General features: G+C 35.7%; 1 protein-coding gene across 1 annotated transcript in view; it reads left to right on the forward strand.

Annotated features, from left to right (window-relative positions):
* LOC107092330 (ras-specific guanine nucleotide-releasing factor 2-like) overlaps positions 1-18,956 on the forward strand; it is a 45,566-nt gene that overhangs the window by 16,273 nt on the left and 10,337 nt on the right. Inside the window, exons 8-19 of the mRNA XM_015386739.1 lie at positions 1,392-1,585; positions 1,739-1,848; positions 1,929-2,047; positions 5,757-5,917; positions 6,008-6,074; positions 6,474-6,610; positions 7,061-7,143; positions 10,659-10,907; positions 12,244-12,336; positions 14,538-15,025; positions 16,258-16,383; positions 17,343-17,432. Of these exons, the coding sequence (XP_015242225.1) occupies positions 1,392-1,585; positions 1,739-1,848; positions 1,929-2,047; positions 5,757-5,917; positions 6,008-6,074; positions 6,474-6,610; positions 7,061-7,143; positions 10,659-10,907; positions 12,244-12,336; positions 14,538-15,025; positions 16,258-16,383; positions 17,343-17,432 (1,917 nt within the window). The remainder of the gene's footprint in view (positions 1-1,391; positions 1,586-1,738; positions 1,849-1,928; positions 2,048-5,756; positions 5,918-6,007; positions 6,075-6,473; positions 6,611-7,060; positions 7,144-10,658; positions 10,908-12,243; positions 12,337-14,537; positions 15,026-16,257; positions 16,384-17,342; positions 17,433-18,956) is intronic.

Here is an 18,956-nt window from a genome sequence, read left to right on the forward strand (position 1 = left end):
TTATCTCCAGCATCTTTCATATCAAAACCCTATAATAGATCCCCTCATTATGCAGCTAATTTGTTTGTCGCTAAAAAGAGGTGTGTAGTTTTGTTTTTTTTTTGTCTTCTATTTTTGTTTCTTGCAATTTGGCCTATTATTGAAAATTAATTGTGGTTACATTACATATTAAAAGCCTTTATTGATAAGAATAGAAGGTTTCATATTTTGTTATCTTTTATATAGTTTTGTCCAGCCAACACAGATTTTAGCCCCAGAAGATATAGGAAAAACATTACAAATCTTGTGAATTCAATGCCCATCCAGGTTTGACGCCATATTAATGTTGTGAATAACTGTTATATATCCCAGCCAGCTGGGAATTCATATTTTCTGATCCTTTAAAGCGTTTATTGCCCTCCTCGGTAGGGGTGGTAAATACCTTATTTAACCAAACATTATTTGGGCTGATATGTATTGTTCATGAAAACACGCCCTACTAGCTGTCTGTTAGAACAATAAATGAAAGAGTGATTCGAGCTGAAATCATGGTCAAACAGATAATACTGCACATACATGGAATAAATTCACCACAACTTCTGTTCAATATAAGAGTTTATTAAAAAAAATCCTTCAGCTCCAAGTCAAACATGTCTCAGTTTAAAGCTCTTAACTAAAACTAATGAAACTAAACTAAACTAAATTACTATGTTCAAAGAGACAGACTAACCAGAGCGACTTCAAAATATTTTTGTCAGAAAGCAGTTTGTTTTTGGATAGTTTCTAACAAATCTCTGCTTAATTTCTATACCAGGAAGTACAATTGGCCAAGACACTTCACATGCCTTGCTGGCTGTTTGTTGTCAGAAGGCCTGGTGGTGTTGATTGTTTGGCAGCCCTCCTTCTGTCAGTGTGCTCCGGGCCAGCTGAGGCTACAATTATCTCACCACCTTTACTGTGTGAATGCGTTTACAAATGGTAAAATGACTAAACGTAATGTAAAGCACTTTGGGGACCTTGGAATTCACAAAGCTCTATGTAGGCACATGCCACGTGCCATTCCAGGTGGTCAGGGCTGGTTAAGCTGAAAATCATCGATTTCCCTAGATGACTTCTTGGTAAATCTTTAAGCTTCATAAATGATGTGCTGGCTGTGGTCTCGTTAGGAATATAAAAAAAACTTTCAGTAAATCTAATGAAACATAATTCGGGTCTGGTCATAAGATAGTTATAAAATTATTGTATTCATTGTATGGAAAACAATTTAGAATCAGTAAGACAGATGATGTTTTTGGAAAAATGAAATTATTTTTAGAATACATAAAATGTCCTAAATAGAGTACATAGGTACTGCTTTCCCAGGGTTATGCCTGCAGCCTGTACACTTTTAATGTATGTTTTTTTTTATCCAGCTGATCTTTTTGACATCCTGCTGCCCATGCTAAACATATACCAGGAGTTTGTGCGTAACCATCAGTACAGCCTGCAAGTTTTAGCCAACTGTAAGCAGAACAGAGACTTCGACAAGCTGCTAAAGCAGTATGAGTCCAACGCTGCCTGCGAGGGAAGGATGCTTGAGACCTTTCTCACATACCCAATGTTCCAGGTAGATCATAAATGTTGTCAATCGTGTGTTTTAATATATATATATATATATATATATATATATATATATATATATATATATATATATATATATATATATATATATATATATATATATCCTATATTTGCTTTTCCATCTCTTTCCTCCAAAAAGATCCCTCGTTACATCATAACACTACATGAGTTGCTGGCCCACACACCTCACGAACATGTGGAACGTAAGAGTCTTGAATTTGCCAAGTCTAAATTAGAGGAACTGTCAAGGTATGTGTTACCAACATTTTCTGATTTTACGATGCACACTACTTGTTTAGACTAAGATTATTTGTTACTTATGTGTCCAGAGTGATGCATGATGAGGTCAGTGACACAGAAAACATCCGGAAGAATCTGGCCATTGAGAGAATGATTGTTGAGGGCTGCGATATCCTGCTGGACACCAGCCAGACATTCGTTAGACAGGGTGAGTCTTCATCAGTGCACAGCACTGCTCATCCACGGAGTGTGTTTTCCCTGATAGGCAAACCATTCATTGTGATCTATATTTTTTTCCCTTTAATAGAACATGAGCAAACATTTGTAGGGGAGAAAGTTTTAGTTCTTGAATCAACAGTTACATCTGTAAACCTTGCATGCTGGACAGCTGCAGACCAGAGCCAGAGTCTCCTACACTGAAAAAATTTACTTTTTTGGTGCAGTAAACTCCATTAGAGTATTCACAACTATAATTTCTTTTCTGTAAAAATTAGAGTTTCTGAAGTAAAATTGAACCTTTTTTTCAATTGAATACATGAATTTTGGAGAGAGAGTAAATTTTACTTAGATTTCCTTATATGTTTAATAGCAGTATGTACATAAAGCTAATAATACAACATAAACTTTACTCCGAGTCCAGACGTTACAGGATCACACAGGGTGCAGGGTGCAACAGTACTGCAAAAGCCTGATCAATGCTCATTGGACTGATATATGGATTTAAACTGTCCTCAAAAGTAAACACACTGAAGTTGAAGTTGCTTTCCTAAATGCATTCATGACTTGGTATGAAAATGTGGCATCAATGCCAAGAATTAGCAGTGGGTTCCAGTTAATAGTAGAAGGTTGCCTGTTTTTTTTTTATCGTTTGCCAAATAAGGTATATGTTATTTGATAAAAAAAACAAAAAACAGATACCTTTATTCAAATATCTATTAGAGATTTTATGTATAATTGAGAATGGGTGGACAGTTTAAGCTGTTAATTTTTTAATGTGTTTGTTTTTTCTTCATAAATGTTGTACCTGCATTCTTAAAAGTCCACTAGTCTCGAAGACTGGTTTAAATCATGAAATTGCACTGTTTCAGTGTGTAGGTTTATAACATTTTTATTGCATATTTGAGTAGTGACTATATTACCAGATCTGTGTTGGATGGGGTCTACATGAGAAACTGTGTATTTGTTGTTTACAAGTCATACCAACCTTATCTTTTTTTCGGTACAAATTCTAATAGAGTACAACATAATGCACTTTTACAATTAATGCTATATTTGTACATGCTTTTTTCATTTAAAAAAAGGCATACATAATCTTTACACCACTGCTCAAAGTTTAAGTTGCTGTTTCTGTTCTGAACCTCGCCCAGAAGTTGTTTTGAACACGTTTGTTTCAGTTAAATATTCATGATCTTACATATGAGCATATTTCTGTAAGGAATGGTGAAACTCTCGGTTTTAGAGTTTTTTATTCCATATTTGAAAAGTACCATCCTGGTTACATGGCTGCTCAGTGGCATAGTGGGTAGCACTGCCGCCTTGCAGCAAGAAGGTTCTGGGTTTGATTTCTGGCATTCCCTGTGCATGCTTAAGTTCTCTCCTGGTACTCTGGCTTCCTCCCGCAGTCCAAAAATATGACTGTTAGGTTAATTGGCATCTTTAAAATCTCCTAAGATGTGAGTGTGTGCATGAATGGTTGTTTGTATCTGCATTGCCCTATGATAGGCTCATCTGGTCATAGTGATGCTGTCTAATGTCTCTGTAGAAATTATCTTTTTTTACTGACCTTCACTAGTTTGAATGATTAAAAAATGCTTTGCTAACAAAGTTTTAACCTTATTGCTCCACTAGAAAGGCTTTTTTTTCTCCTTTCTGATCCCTATTGTAAATAAAATCATTTACATCCATATTATACTCAGGTTTAGACCAAGTTTACTTTTTTTTATAGTTTATTTTGTTTTTTAATGATGATGATAAATTAATTTTAATTACATTATTTAAGTTCACAAAAGTAAATTTATCAAAAGTGGGTATAAGTTGCCGATGTTTTATGAGTGCTGAGTAATGACAATTAAAAGGCCTCAAATAAAGTTTACTTTAGATTGATAGAATAGAAGCTTTGATTAGCTGTCATACCATTTTTCAAAGAGATTGTAAAAATGTAATTCATGCTTTTCCTCTCGCTTAGATCACCTGTAATGGGCTTCATTTTGGAGGAGTCAGTAATTACTGTCTTCCCTGCAGGTTGTTCAAAACGCTGCTGCATACAACTAGTACTGTAAAAACAGAACACATGACACCCATCCTATCCTAACTCCTCTGGTTGCATGTGCATTTTGGAGATCTTTTTACATTTCTTATTTCAATTTTGAGTAACTTAACTTTTTGAACTTTTTCATCTATACTTACCTTCTCAGCCGCTCAGGTCGGCTGAACATCAGCTCCTGTTCACCAAAAAAGGAGCTTGTTTGGACTGTAGGTTGGACTTACCCAGGGGTACGTCATGTCTCAAATCCTGTTTGCAGTGTTTAAAGCGAGATCTTAAGTTAAAATCATAAAGATGGTCTCATCTTTACCTGTTCAAGATAAAGTGGTTCTTTCCCAGCCTGGGTTTGTATGTTTTAAACTAAATAAACTACTGCTTTTGCTGTTATAAAAACATACTTTTCAGAACCTTAGTTGTTACTGAGTTTTAAGTACTTAATATGGATTCAGTATTGTTTGTCACAGATGCTCTAACTGAAAGTCCAGAAACACAATAAAAGCTTCATACAGTTTCATGTTAATAGATCATCAAATGACCTCAAACTGATCAACTTTGTGAACATTTCTATTTTAGTGATAGTGAAATTGCTTGTTTATGTGGTTTGATAAAAATGCTGTGACCCACTGCAGTATATAGATAGAACCAGAGTGAATATTGTATGGTGTTTAGACTTGGAAAATGGCAGCAGGTGACTGTGGGTTGCAGGATTTCCCCTTTGATGATCTGGGTTGTTCCAGTTAATACCACCGAATAAGTTCTTATGTTTACTAAGCTTAGTCTGCTATGCTTTGAAACACAATGAGTTGCTAAGAAGGAGCGCTGAAATCTGGGAGTGTATCTGCTTTCAACTATGAGGAATGCCACGATCCAAGATTCTACTGCAGAAGATTGCGCTGTAGCCAGATAATTATTGTAATTAGTCTGTCAGTGGTTTTATCGTTGTGCCTGTTAACCAGGCGATAAGTCTTTAAAGACAGAAAAATGCCTTGGACATGAAATCAGACTGAGATTTTCTGTATGCAAACATTAAAATGCAATAAAAAAAGCATGGCTCTGACAAAGTCTGGAATAAAGTTTATGTCAATACCATTGGTATTAGTTTAGGGCTGAACCAATTAATCGTATTAATCATGATTAATCGATTATTGAAATAATCGTCAACTAATTTAGTTATTGATTTATCGTTTAACTGGAGTGTAGATTCTAAAATATACCTTTAGCTGACAGAGCAACCCACTTAGAGCAGTAATTAAACAAAGATTGTAAAAAAAATATGCAAACATTTTGCATTTAAGATAAAAAAAAAATGTTTGTCTGTCAATATACAGTACTCTATTCGGAATTCCTCAATTCAAAAGGTGTGAGTTTCACCTGGTTTAATTTCGTAAGATGTCTTCTTTAAAGAACTTTTGCCTATTGGAATATGAATCGATTATTAAAAAAAGATATCAACAGATTAATCGATTTGCAAAATAATCATTAGTTGCAGCCCTATATCAGTTTAAAAGTCTGAAAGCTCTTGCAGTCTGAGTTCAGCCGTATGTTTCCTTTTTGCACATATTTTTGATACTACAGAAGATTGATACAGTGAACTCCAAGCATAGGATCAGTTTGATGAAAAGTAATAATAATATAATCATGTGGCCCTCCACAGGTTCTCTAATCCAGCTGCCATCTGTGGAGCGAGGAAAACTAAGCAAGGTCCGTCTGGGCTCTCTGTCATTAAAGAAAGAGGGAGAGCGGCAGTGTTTTCTCTTCACAAAACACTGCCTTGTTTGCACTCGCAGCTCTGGTGGAAAATTGCATCTTCTAAAGGTGATATCACTGTTACACCGTGTTTTGCAACAACACATAAGTGGGAAATTGGAAGAAAAAAAAAAAGATTATTTTTTCTTCATTTAACAGCAAGGTGGTGTTTTGTCCCTCATCGACTGCACACTCATAGAGGAACCAGATGCTAATGATGACGAATGTAAGAAAAGTGTTTCCTTTTTTACTTCAGTACCTACTATTAGGTTATTCAGACTCTTCATCACTTTAGAAGGTTAATTAGATGTTGAACAGTAATTCATCTCCTTAAATATCAGATTTTTACCCTTTAAATACCAGATTTTGATCTTTCAATACTAAGGAAGGATAACTCTTCCCCATGAATCCCTTTTGTGTTTAGGAGGATTTGTAATTAGGCCTATAAATATAAAGAGTGAAGCCTTCATGTGTATATGCATGCTCTGTTTTATGTGTAATCGTCAGGAGTGAACAGGAGAAGGTCTGCTTAATTAACCTTCTGTGCTTTTGCTTTATATTTCAGAACCATTGCAATAAGCTATGTGCTACAGTTTAAAACTGATTATTTTTCTCTGTGATGCAGGTAGAACAGCTGGCCAGGTGTTTGGTCAGCTGGACTTTAAGCTGGTGGTGGAGCCAACAGATTCGCCTTCATTTACTGTGGTGCTGCTGGCACCATCACGGCAGGAGAAGGCTGCATGGACCAGTGATATAAGCCAGGTAATACACCAACATAGATCCATACAAACACATAGTAACAAGAACACTGCCAAACAGCAAGAGCATGTCTCCGCTGGGCATTGAGGGGGCTTAGTGATGAGTAAACACAGTGTGTGGTGCTGTACCCCTGGGCTTACTACAGCTTGCCGCCTCTTTACTTGCAAACAAGGTAACACCAGACAAGCATGTCACACTGGATTAATTCATGCAACACAAAATACAATGACATGTTTATAAATTGCTTTCTTGTCTTATCGTTCCCTTATTAACCCTACTTTTGTAATAATTTAAAAGCAGGAAAAATAAGAAAGCAATGAAGCACTGTTATTTGATACAGTTGCTCCACATTAGGATGGTATTAATTGCTTTTTTTTTCACCAGTTGTCTACCTAATCTTCACCAAATCATTTCATTTGTTTGATTAATTTTTTTTTCTCTTCATATTTATAGTGTATTGATAATATCCGCTGTAATGGCTTGATGACCAGTGTGTTTGAGGAAAACTCAAAAGTCACTGTGCCTCATATGATCAAGTAAGTATTTCTGTGTGAAAATAGCAACGCATATCTTCATGTTCTACAGCTGGAGTGATCTGCATGTTAAAAGCAAAGTACTTATGGAAATACATTAGTTTCAAAGTTGACACAAGTCTGGGTTATAAATAGGCATGGGTCAGCTTCTAGACAGAGGTATCAAACTTTAAAGTTTCTTGGATTTCCCAATAATGATCATCTGATGACAGAGAAAGTTCCAGAGTAATATGAGTTTTATGCTAGTTTTTACCTTCAACTTAGACTACATTTTCACTATTTGGTTGCAAACTTTTTCCCTTAAATACTTTTCTTTTACTTACAGACAAGTCAGTTGGTATGAAAGACAATTAAAGAATCCATCCCATTATCTTGATTAAGTAAATGTTATGCTATGCAGCCATTATTATCCATTCTCAGGTCACAGACATTTTTCTTTCACAAATTCCATACTCTAATCCATTCAAGATTTCAGAGTCTTTCATTTTGGAATATAAAATGCAGTTCAGTATATCTTTATAGAAGATATTTTCTCATCTTTTAAATATCAAATCTGCAGAAAGAAATATGCAAGAAGGTTAAAAAAGACAGAACATAAGAAGGGAGTTCAAGTAAGATTTGCAAGAAAACACAAGGAAGAAATGAAAGTAAAATGTTAATCTAAACCGCAGGATGACAAAAATATTCCATTTTGTACAATGAACATGTTCATTCTTCCTAAATTTAACATGAATTTATCTAGCATTTCACCCCTTAAAAACGATCAATAGGGAAATAGGCTTAAATCTCACTATTTGCAATAGGAAGTTGTTCAGTCCTGGCTTTTCAAAATAAATATTTATCTGAAAAAAAATTAAAATGCAAGTCTGTGTCATACAACTAATAGCCCCCAAGGGCCTGATTTTAAAAAATTCCAAACAAGGAGCACTTATTTACATTGTTAAAAAAAATGCATAGGCAATAAGTAGCTGTGTTGTTATGTGTCTGCAAAGAGGATCATGAGCAAACAGGTCCAGGGAGACAGTGGCATATCCAGGGAGTCAGCAGTTCAAACCCTAGTTCCATCTATTGTCAGTGTCTCCTGGGGCTTTTGTGGCTGGAGCATGCCATCATCAGAGTGTGGATGTCTGTATGAACGAATGTACGTAATCCACAAAACATGCGAAATTGAAGGCAGCTGGACTATCACACAGTTTTTCGGATACCTGAACACCTATCCAGGAGTATTTGTTGGCTTGCATTAGAGCAGTCTTTCAAGCACCTGGAGGTCCTTCCTCCCAAATAGTCAATTGCAGACTCTTAAGAGTCGGTAGTTTTGTATGGGTTATGTGTTTGGCCATTTGAACCATGGTGAGTGTGCTTGTTTAATCTCTTTGGAAAATTTCTAGGACAGAGTTGGAGATGCTTGGGAATGTGAAGTGCAACCCTTCCCCTCTGTTCAAGGATGGATTTTCATCTTTTAACAAAGATGGCTTCATTGGCTCCTGTTTCCAACCATCTGTCCTATCTGTCCAAACAGTTTGGACGTTTAGTCATGAAAGGTCTGTCTTTTGTTCTTCAGGTGCAAGTATACAGCAAAATCTTCCCCAGAACTACTGGCTTTCCTGTGCTGTACAATGTGTTAGAGTAGTTCTTTGCTTTATTCAGTTTAGGAGTCTGAGCTGTCCTCACTCTGCTGGAACACATAAATAACCCTGCTCAGCTTGGTTTGGGTGTTCTGTCTTTGGGAATAGCCAGTTTCTATCTAAGTGTCTTCTAGGGTTTGAAATTCCCTGGTATGTTATTTTCAGAGAAAATCCTCTCGAGATTCTCAGAAACTCATGAGTCATATATTCTCACATGTTCCTGGTGTCCTCTCTGGTGAATTTGATGTTTCTGTCAAGTGAAAATGTAAATGAATTTGGTTGTTGAAAGCCTCAGCTTTTTGGCTTTGGATTTTGACTCAACTGTGATATACATCTCTGATCCAGTGAGCTGGTGGTGTTCCCTTGTGCATGCTGAGTGCTCCGCTCTCCACCTCCTCCATGTAGAAAAATTTGCCACAATGGGTGAATCGGGGAATGCCATTACAGTTAGTAAATTGCATGTGCAGTTTTAGAGAGGTCATAAAGAAATTCTACCATGGAGTTGGACAGGATTAATGTTTAACTAATAATGATGAGTTATCATAGGTATCTCTTAAGTGCTACAAAATAAAAGCAATAAAAGGATCAAAATAACAAAAGGTAAACTGAAAAGATATTTTATGTTAAGCCTGGAAAAGCTGACTTTGTTTGCTCCCCTTAGTCAGATATATAGTGACTTTACTTTCTAAAGATCTGGATTTACCTCCACTAACTCCTACATCTTCACCAAAAATAATGAAAACCAGGAAAGCCTTTTATAATTTCATAAATCAAAAATGTGGTTCTACCAGAAGCATACAAAAACATTTTGCACTCATGCAGTCTGGATTAACCTGCAGATTTTAAACAGACTATAAATAGATGTATTCAGTTTTAGGCTTCATAAATTGCTTTAGGGTTGGTAAATATTTTAAATTCATGTCCTCCACCAAAAACATAGAATGTTTTTGCTTATTAGGATATGATCGGCATATTCCTGAAGGCACACATGCAGTAAAGTTAGCAAAAACTGGTTTGCAAACAAGATTGAAAGTGGTTCAAAACAAGCAAATATTTTTAAAGATCAGGCCCCTACATTTTAAACATGTCTTTTATCTCTGTAAATAACTGAAATAAAAATCAGCATCAAATCAATAAATGTTGAAAATATTTTATTTTTCATGCTACTTTTATTGATTGCTCTTCTACTCTCTGAATTTTGCCAATTAAACCTATTAAATCTGAAAAATTGTGGCACTCTAAGTGCAATAATCTTTTTGCACTTCCATACATAAATATAGCTACAGCTATTAGAAGATCACTTTACAACAAAGTGAATGTGAAACTGTGTTATCCTTACCTAATATGTTGGATAACAAACAGACCAAAACTCCCCCGAGAATATGATATATAGAAGGTAGTTAAATAAAATTGTTACATCATCTTTTATTCTTTTGCTTTAAATGCTGTATCAGTATATACCTTGTTATGAAATATAATCCCATGAGGATACTGGAGTGGATACCCATGCCTGATTACAATAAGAAAACAATATGTATGATAAGAAAATTATGACTAATCTTTTCTATATTAATTTATTTAAAGAAAATGCTGAGACATGAAAGAGCATGTCAAAATCTTAATCACAGATACCTAAGTGGTTTTTGCTTCTGAAACCTTTGTGACCATTTTGACACTAATTGATCTGTATACCTGTGAATTTATTTTTGTATTACTTAAAAGTTCAATGTATTTCTTTTCATTTCTATCTTTATTTTGTTTCTCTCTTTATTGGCTTGACCGTGTTTTTGCTTTGTTGCATTTAATGTATTTTTCTTTCTGAGCTGCCCTGCAGTCACCCACATGCTGTTCTGTGTATGTGTTTGTGTCTGTATGTGCGTGTGTATTTATCAGATCTGATGTGCGCCTCCATAAAGATGATGTTGACATTTGCTTCAGCAAGACGCTCAACTCCTGCAAGGTCCCCCAGATCCGTTACGCCAGTGTGGAGCGGCTGCTGGAGCGGCTGACCGACCTGCGCTTCCTCTCTATAGACTTCCTGAACACCTTCCTACACACGTATCGGATCTTCACCACGGCAACCGTGGTCATGGACAAACTGGCTGATATCTACAAGAAGCCGTTTTCCTCCATACCCATCAGGTCTGACAGTTTTCTCCTAAAAATACAGTAATGAAATCACTCCTTGGGTCACCACATGCATATACTGCAGGGGTTAGATTGATTTGTTTTTCTTTACTATATAAAAGATTCAGGTGTTGGGCACTGTTTTAGGCTTCCATGTGCTTCAGTCTGTTTACAGGATTAAGCCACTGAGCTCAAACAAATAATGTTTTTGATGAAGGGCCAAACAGTATAGATGCTCCAACAAATTTAGTTTGGCATTGTCAGAAAGATCTACTTTATGACAATGCCAAACGGTAAAGAGACTTGTCATAAAGTCTCTTTACCGGAAATTTCTGGTGACATTAGAATTTTTATGCCCTATCCACATCTCTGCTTAGCTCTTTATTTTAACTAGAAAAAAAAAAGTTTTTTCTGTGGCAAAGGACATAGTTTGTATATTACTCTACTTGAATATGTGTTTTTGCAGGATTAGAAGAAGATGGTTCCAGTTAGGCATTAGAGGTGCACTAGAAAGAGTTGCATGTCTGCAGCTGGTCTCTTTTCCTAGATCTTAAGCTTTAATCCCCGCTTTTTCAGCAAGATTAAATGAAAGCTGCTTGATACAGTTTGTATATATTATGGCTAAACAATATCTTTATTATTTTACTACTTCTCTGCTAAACTAGTCACATAGATATAGGGATTAAAAGGTACATTTCTGTACAAAAAATACATTTTCATATCATGGGGTAACATACAAAAAGCTGACCTGCCATTATGATAAATTTCTGACAACCTATACTAGAGATATGTTTTTGTTTTTTACGGAAATTGAATTACAAGAAAACAAAATGTAAAAAAAAAAAAAAAAAAAGGTAACTGTTTGTTTTTATTCTTTTAACCTTTTTTAAAGACTACAATTGTACAGGTAAAGGAACTTCCTGATTGCTTCATGGCTAAATTTACAACCATTTCCATCTCAGGAAGAGATGAGTCAAATGTTCTACATCTGCATTTCAACTTATTCCCTGTGAGAATGAAATACAATACATGTAAAACATAAACAGCGTGGAGTATAGCAACCCATATTTACTAATTTAGAAGTAAAAGGTTGTTCTTTGTGGTGTTGGGTTTTCTCAAACGTGATCACGGATCATCTCAGAAGTCATTATTTTCCCTTCTTCACAGTGTCTCCTTCTCCCTCAGGCACACATGTTCCGCAAGAGAATAATTCATCCCTGTTGTAACACCATCCCTCTGAACATTTCGCAAAGATGTTGTACCTCTTGGATTTTCTGTCTAAATCCATCCGTCCCATCCCAGCATTAAATCATTTACTGTCATGCGTCTCTCCTGTCCACCCATATTCCAGGGCGCAGCGCCACTCATTTGACCGTCTATCCATCTCATCTATCTGTCCTGACTACAGTCTGAAGATCAAGAAGATAGCCATGGATCAGTCCAAGTAACTTTGTCTTTCCTCTGCTGTCTCTGCTGCACTTCTCTCTGCTTCTCCTCTCCTCTGGTTATGGTCTGATACTCTGAACTTATGCATGGCTTTATTGTTGACTTAGACTGACCCTTTATCTGAATGACTGTTTGGGTATGCTATTTCATCTGATTCTGACATTCTACTGAATCATGTGAGCTGAAAAGAGTAAAACTTTCGAATGTGTTTTAATGTTTAAAATCTGCATCAACATTGAAGCATGTTTTGTTACTGCAATATGACCTCCTTTAGTCTTTCTTTTCAGCATTTTGCTTTATTTCTTTTGATAAAATTTTTATATGATATTTTAATAATTTATGTCCATCAATGGATCCCCTTAACTTTGAACCCACTTACTCTGCTTGTGGCTCTTTAGAATACAATTTCTTGCTGACACACCAACCCCCTTTCAGCTTTAAAAATGTTTGCTTTAAAATGAAACTTCTTTTGGTTTCATATGACTTTTGTGAAGGAGATGTCTTTTTTTCTTTGCATGAATACTTTACCCACAAATCCCTTTTTGACACATTCAGCTTTTGAACAGCGGGAAGAGACATTCCTGTGGATGCTCAAAATGCAAAAATAATTAACTTTAATTTTAATCTTTATTGTTGTTTTGGCACAGAATCAGGTATCAAACGTGGGGATTCTCAGAAAGTCTTTATATGTGGGAAATAAAAATTCAAAAATTTTGGAAGTTCTGATCCATGTACTGTATTGGATACATGACCATAAGTATTAAAAGTATTAAGGTATGATAATGTTTGCACTGATTTTAGTTTAGTGTGCTGCAAGAGCAAACATAATTAAAGAAACAGCAAAACCACATCTCCAGTTAGTCAAATAACTACATTAAACCTTTTCACAGAGTTTACCATTACAGCAATGTAAACATAAAAGTTTAAAAACATAATTTATTTTTCTTACCATTACAAACGCAAACATATGGCTTGAACTCTGATGCTATATTAACTGAAACTGTGTTATTTGGTCAGATAAAATCTGTTCAGTATGCCGGGGAGTCTGGTATGTTATGGCCCAGTATCTCTTTGAAGTGACTCGAGATGCTTGTTAGAGGGCACAGCAGCAGGACCATACTGCCAAATGGACACATACAAAATAAACCTCTCCCACAGCTTGGTCCCCAGATATTAATCATATGAAAAACCTGTTTAGGGAGCCTAAGAAACAAATACAAGAGAGAAAATACAGGACTCTGCTGTAGATAATCTAGCCAGAGAAAATTCACTCTGTGAACTCCAGCCTTATGAAATGCTATACAAGAGTAAGGGCTTTCCTATTTTATGTATTAAGTATGGTTTATTATGTTTGATGAATGAAAAAACGTATTATGAAGATGAATAAGTTTTTAAGACCATTTACTCAAAGAAAATATTTATATCACTTGCTGTTAAAAAGCAGCATCATCATTTAGGTGTCGCTAAATGGGTCCACGTGGGGTGCACCAGTATAAACTCCTTTCAACACATTAGAGGTTCTTTGAGGAAATAAGCTGCACAACACAAACTCTAAGGAAAGTGGAAATTGATCCTGAACAGTTTCAGGCCATAAAACCAAGCTAACCTGACAGCTGCCATAAAGCTTCTCAGAGCAAAGGGATAAACTGATGAAAATTGTCTGTGGTTTAGAATTGTTTGAGGTGTATTTAGCTCATGTTCATTTATGTTGTTGAAGCTGACTTATCACCCAGGCTTTACAAAGTGATATTTGTGATGTTTTAAATGGCTGTATGTAAACATTAGGGAATTAAAGCTGCATATTACCAGGGTAACCTTAAGTATGTTTTATTTCCAGCTTAGTGTAATGAAATACAGACGAACCACAGTAAAAAATGGTCACTGCTCCAAAATCCTCTGGTCACTCTGTGCCCTCTCAGTATAAATCACTATGAACAAATTCAATAACTACAAGCTTTAAGCCCTCCCAGTCCCATGTAACACATTCAATTGAAGAAAGTATCCTAGCCCATATAAAACTTCCCCCTTATAATAAAAACAGTTTGAAAAAAAGTTTTAGAAAAAAAACTATAGAGAAAAACTTTTTTCTTCACCCTGCTGTAGTTAAGTTTCTTTGCTCTTATTTTCCCTGAACTCGTTCTTTATTGCTTTTTTGTTGCTTATTATTTTACCAACATATTGCTTTTCTCCTCTCTCCAGATCCTTGGAGTTGTTTTTTGCCACAAACCAAAATAACAGAGGCAGTGAGAACATGAACGACCGATCTCCTCGTCTCTGCCGCAAGTTCTCATCTCCTCCTCCATTGTCTATCCAGTCCCGAACCTCTTCCCCTGTTCGAACCCGAAAGCTTTCCCTTCACACCCCCCTCACTGGCCGGGTGGGAGGCCTCGACCTTTCATCTCCTCTGTCCAACTCAAACTTCAACCACAACAGCTCCCAGTCTGCTGCAAATAGCCCTACTTCTGCACAGACTCCCCAAACGCCGACATCTCAGACACCTACCCCAACAGCTACCTCTCCTCCCTCCACTTCCTCGTCTCCTCCTCCGAACAACGGCAAGTCGTCACAGGATCAAGCTCCTCTGACTCCCTCCTCGCCGGACCAGAGCCCTATCCCAGCAGCTGATGGAGAGGAGGTTCCTAGGATTGATCCTTTCTGTGGAAAACTGAGACGGAGCATTAGGAGAAGTATTTCCACATATCCTTAAAAACAAACTCTCCAAACACCTAAGCTACAATATACAGTATATCAGCACCGCCAGTAATTTAAATATGCCTTTAAAAAGTTCTCATAGTGTAATTTTTTTGAACTAAACTAGCATCATGTATTTTCATTTTGTGGTTTTCTTTTGCCAGTATTATGTAGGGGTGTGGGAAATAATCGTTTTGGCGATATATCATGATATTCGGCTGCCCAATATAATGTCGATCTTTCACTTCTTAGTATCGATTTTCAAAAAAAAAAAATGGTTACATAAAACAGTGTTGGTAAAATTGGCTACCTCTGCACCGCCACTCTGGCAGAAAGCGCTGTGGAGCCCTTTAACTGTGCGTGCAGCACCAAATCTGTATTTAAGGCAGTCAAAGTGGAAGAAAACCCCAAACAACATGGATAATAATACCTAATCAATATTTTCTGATGAAAATATACAGCACTTGCTGTTTTAATATGGCAATATATAGTGATACTGCAATATCGTGATAATATCGCATCATGACCCAAGTATCGCGACATGTATCGAATCGCAACACTCATGCCAATACTCACCTCTAGTATTATGTAGCTATTAGTTAGGTCTTTGCTTCCTAAATTTAGCATACTTTTTCATATGATTAGCAGAAACCATAAAACTGTCCCTTCATTTTCATTTTTACGTAGAATGTTTTGCAAATTAACGACTTTAAAATGTGATATCAATTTACATTTGGCATCCTATACGTTGATACCTCTAAACTATATATGGTGCAGCTTAGTGCTCTCATTGGTTACCTAGAGTTAAACTTTGCATAACCTAATCTCAGTATGAATCCAGCCATTTTATGAGTGCCTCAGAGATTTGTTAGACACATCTGTGAATAAACAACACCATAAGGAGTAAGAGACCCAGCACGTTGGGTAACTTAAGCACAGTTAGGTTAGTAAATTATATCTCAAACTAATTAAAATCTCATTGCACTCAAGCACAGTTTTTTAATGCATAACTCAGAAATTTCAAGTTGTTTATGAACTTGTTAAAATAATAAACACAAAATAATAAAAAAATAATAAAAAGTTCATAACAACACAAACTATTGTTACAAAAGAAATTCAGAACATAATCATATGAAAATGCTGCCTTATATAAAAACCTCACTAGTTGTCAGTATTATAGCCCATTCTGTCATTTCTTTTTTTCTTCTGAAATGGATCTCCTGTCTAGCTGTGTTGGAATCTGTGTCGTTGGAGAAAATCATCCCAGAGTCTCCGCAGAGCAGCGAAGCAGGAGACATGTCTCCGTGTCGCTCTCCATCCACACCACGCCACCTCCGCTACAGACAGTCTGGAGGTACTGTAGGTCCGTGGGCGTGTTTGTATGTTATACAAACACCATCCACACTATTTTATCCCCAATGCCAGGTGAGCAATGCTGTGCCTGCAAGCAGGTTTCCGAGCAGAGCTACCTTGGTAGCAGCTTCCATGCAACAGAAACATATCACAAAACTTCAAACCATACATGTATGATGGTATTAGTTGATCAAGTTCCTAAAAATGTTCAAGAATATATTTTTTGCATGGTTGTAAATGCAGCAACCCTGCAAATGGAACACAAGAATGACATTGATTGACTGCACTGGTGAAAAGGGAGTTAATGTTTGTTAGAATGATGGTGATACTGATCTCTGTGTTTATCCTAATGATCTGAGTTTGGAGATTTTTAATCCTTGTTAAATGTTCTTTTTTTAAAATACAAACTGTTTTTTGTTTGTGGTTTTCTCCTTTTTGTAAGTAAAGTTATACAGTGATAAGGTCCACATGTACGTTTATGAAGTTAATTATTTTTACATTTATGATAACATTTAACTGAGCAAGGATCTATCCCAAATCTTCCTTTTAAAATCTTTTTAAAGGTCCCATGAGACGACATTTGATACACAATAGCACTACATTATTTAACTACTTAATTTAAATGAATTGAACCTTTTTGCTCATGTTAGATAAACTGTTTTTAATTTAAAAGTTTTAATTTGAAATTTAAGCTAAAATAGATTATATTTAACTTTTTATAGAGCAAATTATCTTTAGGCTATAAACGATGTCAACAGATCAGATTAACATTTTCACGGCAGACATTATTTCAGACTTCAATAAAGGTTTGGCTCATAACAGCAAGAGACTTATGTGGAGCCACAGTAATCCTGATATGCTGATAAGTGGTAATTTAAAGCCCTTTTTTCTCTTTGATTGTAAAAGGAAAAAACAGCAGCAGTGTTGCTACTATTGATAATAATGTATCTGTGTCTGCAGTTCAGTCTGGGGAGAATTCACGCTGCTCAGTGTCTCCTGCCTCAGCCTTTGCTATTGCAACTGCAGGAGCAGGACATGGTACCCCGCCAGGTAAATGCAAAATGCACACAGAACAGAAACCTGCTGTGGAGCTTTGAACTGAGCCATTTATTTCATGTTCTTTAATAAATGAAGAATACTAAAAACAGAGCTCTGTCTCATATAACTTGTAATTTGATTATTTTCTCTGGTTCAGAGAGCAATTTATGTTTGAAATAAAATATTTTATTTAACAATTGTATTAATTGAATTGTCCAATATTACACCAGGGCCCTTTTCTTGTTATGGTATATTCTTTAGTAAAATTTTTTTGGGGTCTAAATACAATGTATTTGGGAGAAATTTGTGAAAGTGAAATGCGTTACCGAAATAATTTAAAGCATCATCTACGAAAATGTATCTACTGCGTTTGGAGTGAAACATTAATTAAAAAAGTGTGTATGATTTCATAGATAATAAAACCCTTTTATTAGGATTATAAATGAAAGCATAAAAAACTCTTAGATATTAAATATGAAAACAATCACTGTATTTTAACCTAAAGTGCTCTCCACAGTTATTAATATCCCTGGTTAATGTGTATAAAAAAGTTTTAAATATTACCCCTAGGCATCAGCTCTAACTATGTGCAACATTTTTTTGTATTTTCAAATCTAATCTTTGATTGAGGTAGGTTTTAAAGAGATGAAATATAAAATGTCCTGGTGTTTTAATGAGACCATACAGCCATGCCATTAAACAAAGTTTTAAAAAGATTCATAATAGAAACAGTCTCGAAGCAGGAAGGGTTTTCAGCATACTTTTTTGTTTATGATAAAACTAGCTTGCTATAAACAGAGGCGAGTGTTTTATTGTATGGCTAAAAACACAATTCCATTGAAACTATTGAGTGCATTTCGCCCTGATGTGACGGAAGGACAATTTAGTTTGCGGCATTGTTTTGACTTCTTTAATTTTGAATTTAATTGTGAATTTAGGAGATTTTGTTTTTTTTAGCTTTATAAGCATCAACACTGTGTGAAGGCGAACAATAAATCTGGATCCATGTTCTGCCTTCTTTTAAACCTTTTTTTTATTATTATTGCTCTGATTTCAGATACCGTCAAGTTAACACAAGCTGCTGGTTTCTTGTAGTAGTTTCCTGTGAAAATAAACACAAATCTGCTTTTCTCGAATACCAAATCCATTTTGAAGAACAAAAATAGTCCACTCTAATTGCTGAAATGTTTCCATGTGCTAAGGAGACAGGTAAACTAGATTGATATATGATTTCACCTGTTAATTGATATAGATGCTTTCTATTTATGACAGAGTATTAGGGCCAGGCTAGAGATTTTTTATTAATTTGAGAATAAAGTTGTAATATTAAGAGAATAAAGTTGCAACATTACGAGTATCAAGTCGTAATAATACGAGAATAAAGTCGTAATCTTACGAGAATAAAGTCGCAACATTACGAGAATCAAGTCGTAATAATACGAGAATAAAGTAATATTACGAGAGTAAAGTCACAACATTACGAGAATCAAGTCGTAATAATACAAGAATAAAGTCGTAATATTACGAGAATTAAGT

Source organism: Cyprinodon variegatus, unplaced genomic scaffold, assembly GCF_000732505.1.
Source record: "Cyprinodon variegatus isolate N-32 unplaced genomic scaffold, C_variegatus-1.0 Scaffold17, whole genome shotgun sequence".
Taxonomy (NCBI): domain Eukaryota; kingdom Metazoa; phylum Chordata; class Actinopteri; order Cyprinodontiformes; family Cyprinodontidae; genus Cyprinodon; species Cyprinodon variegatus.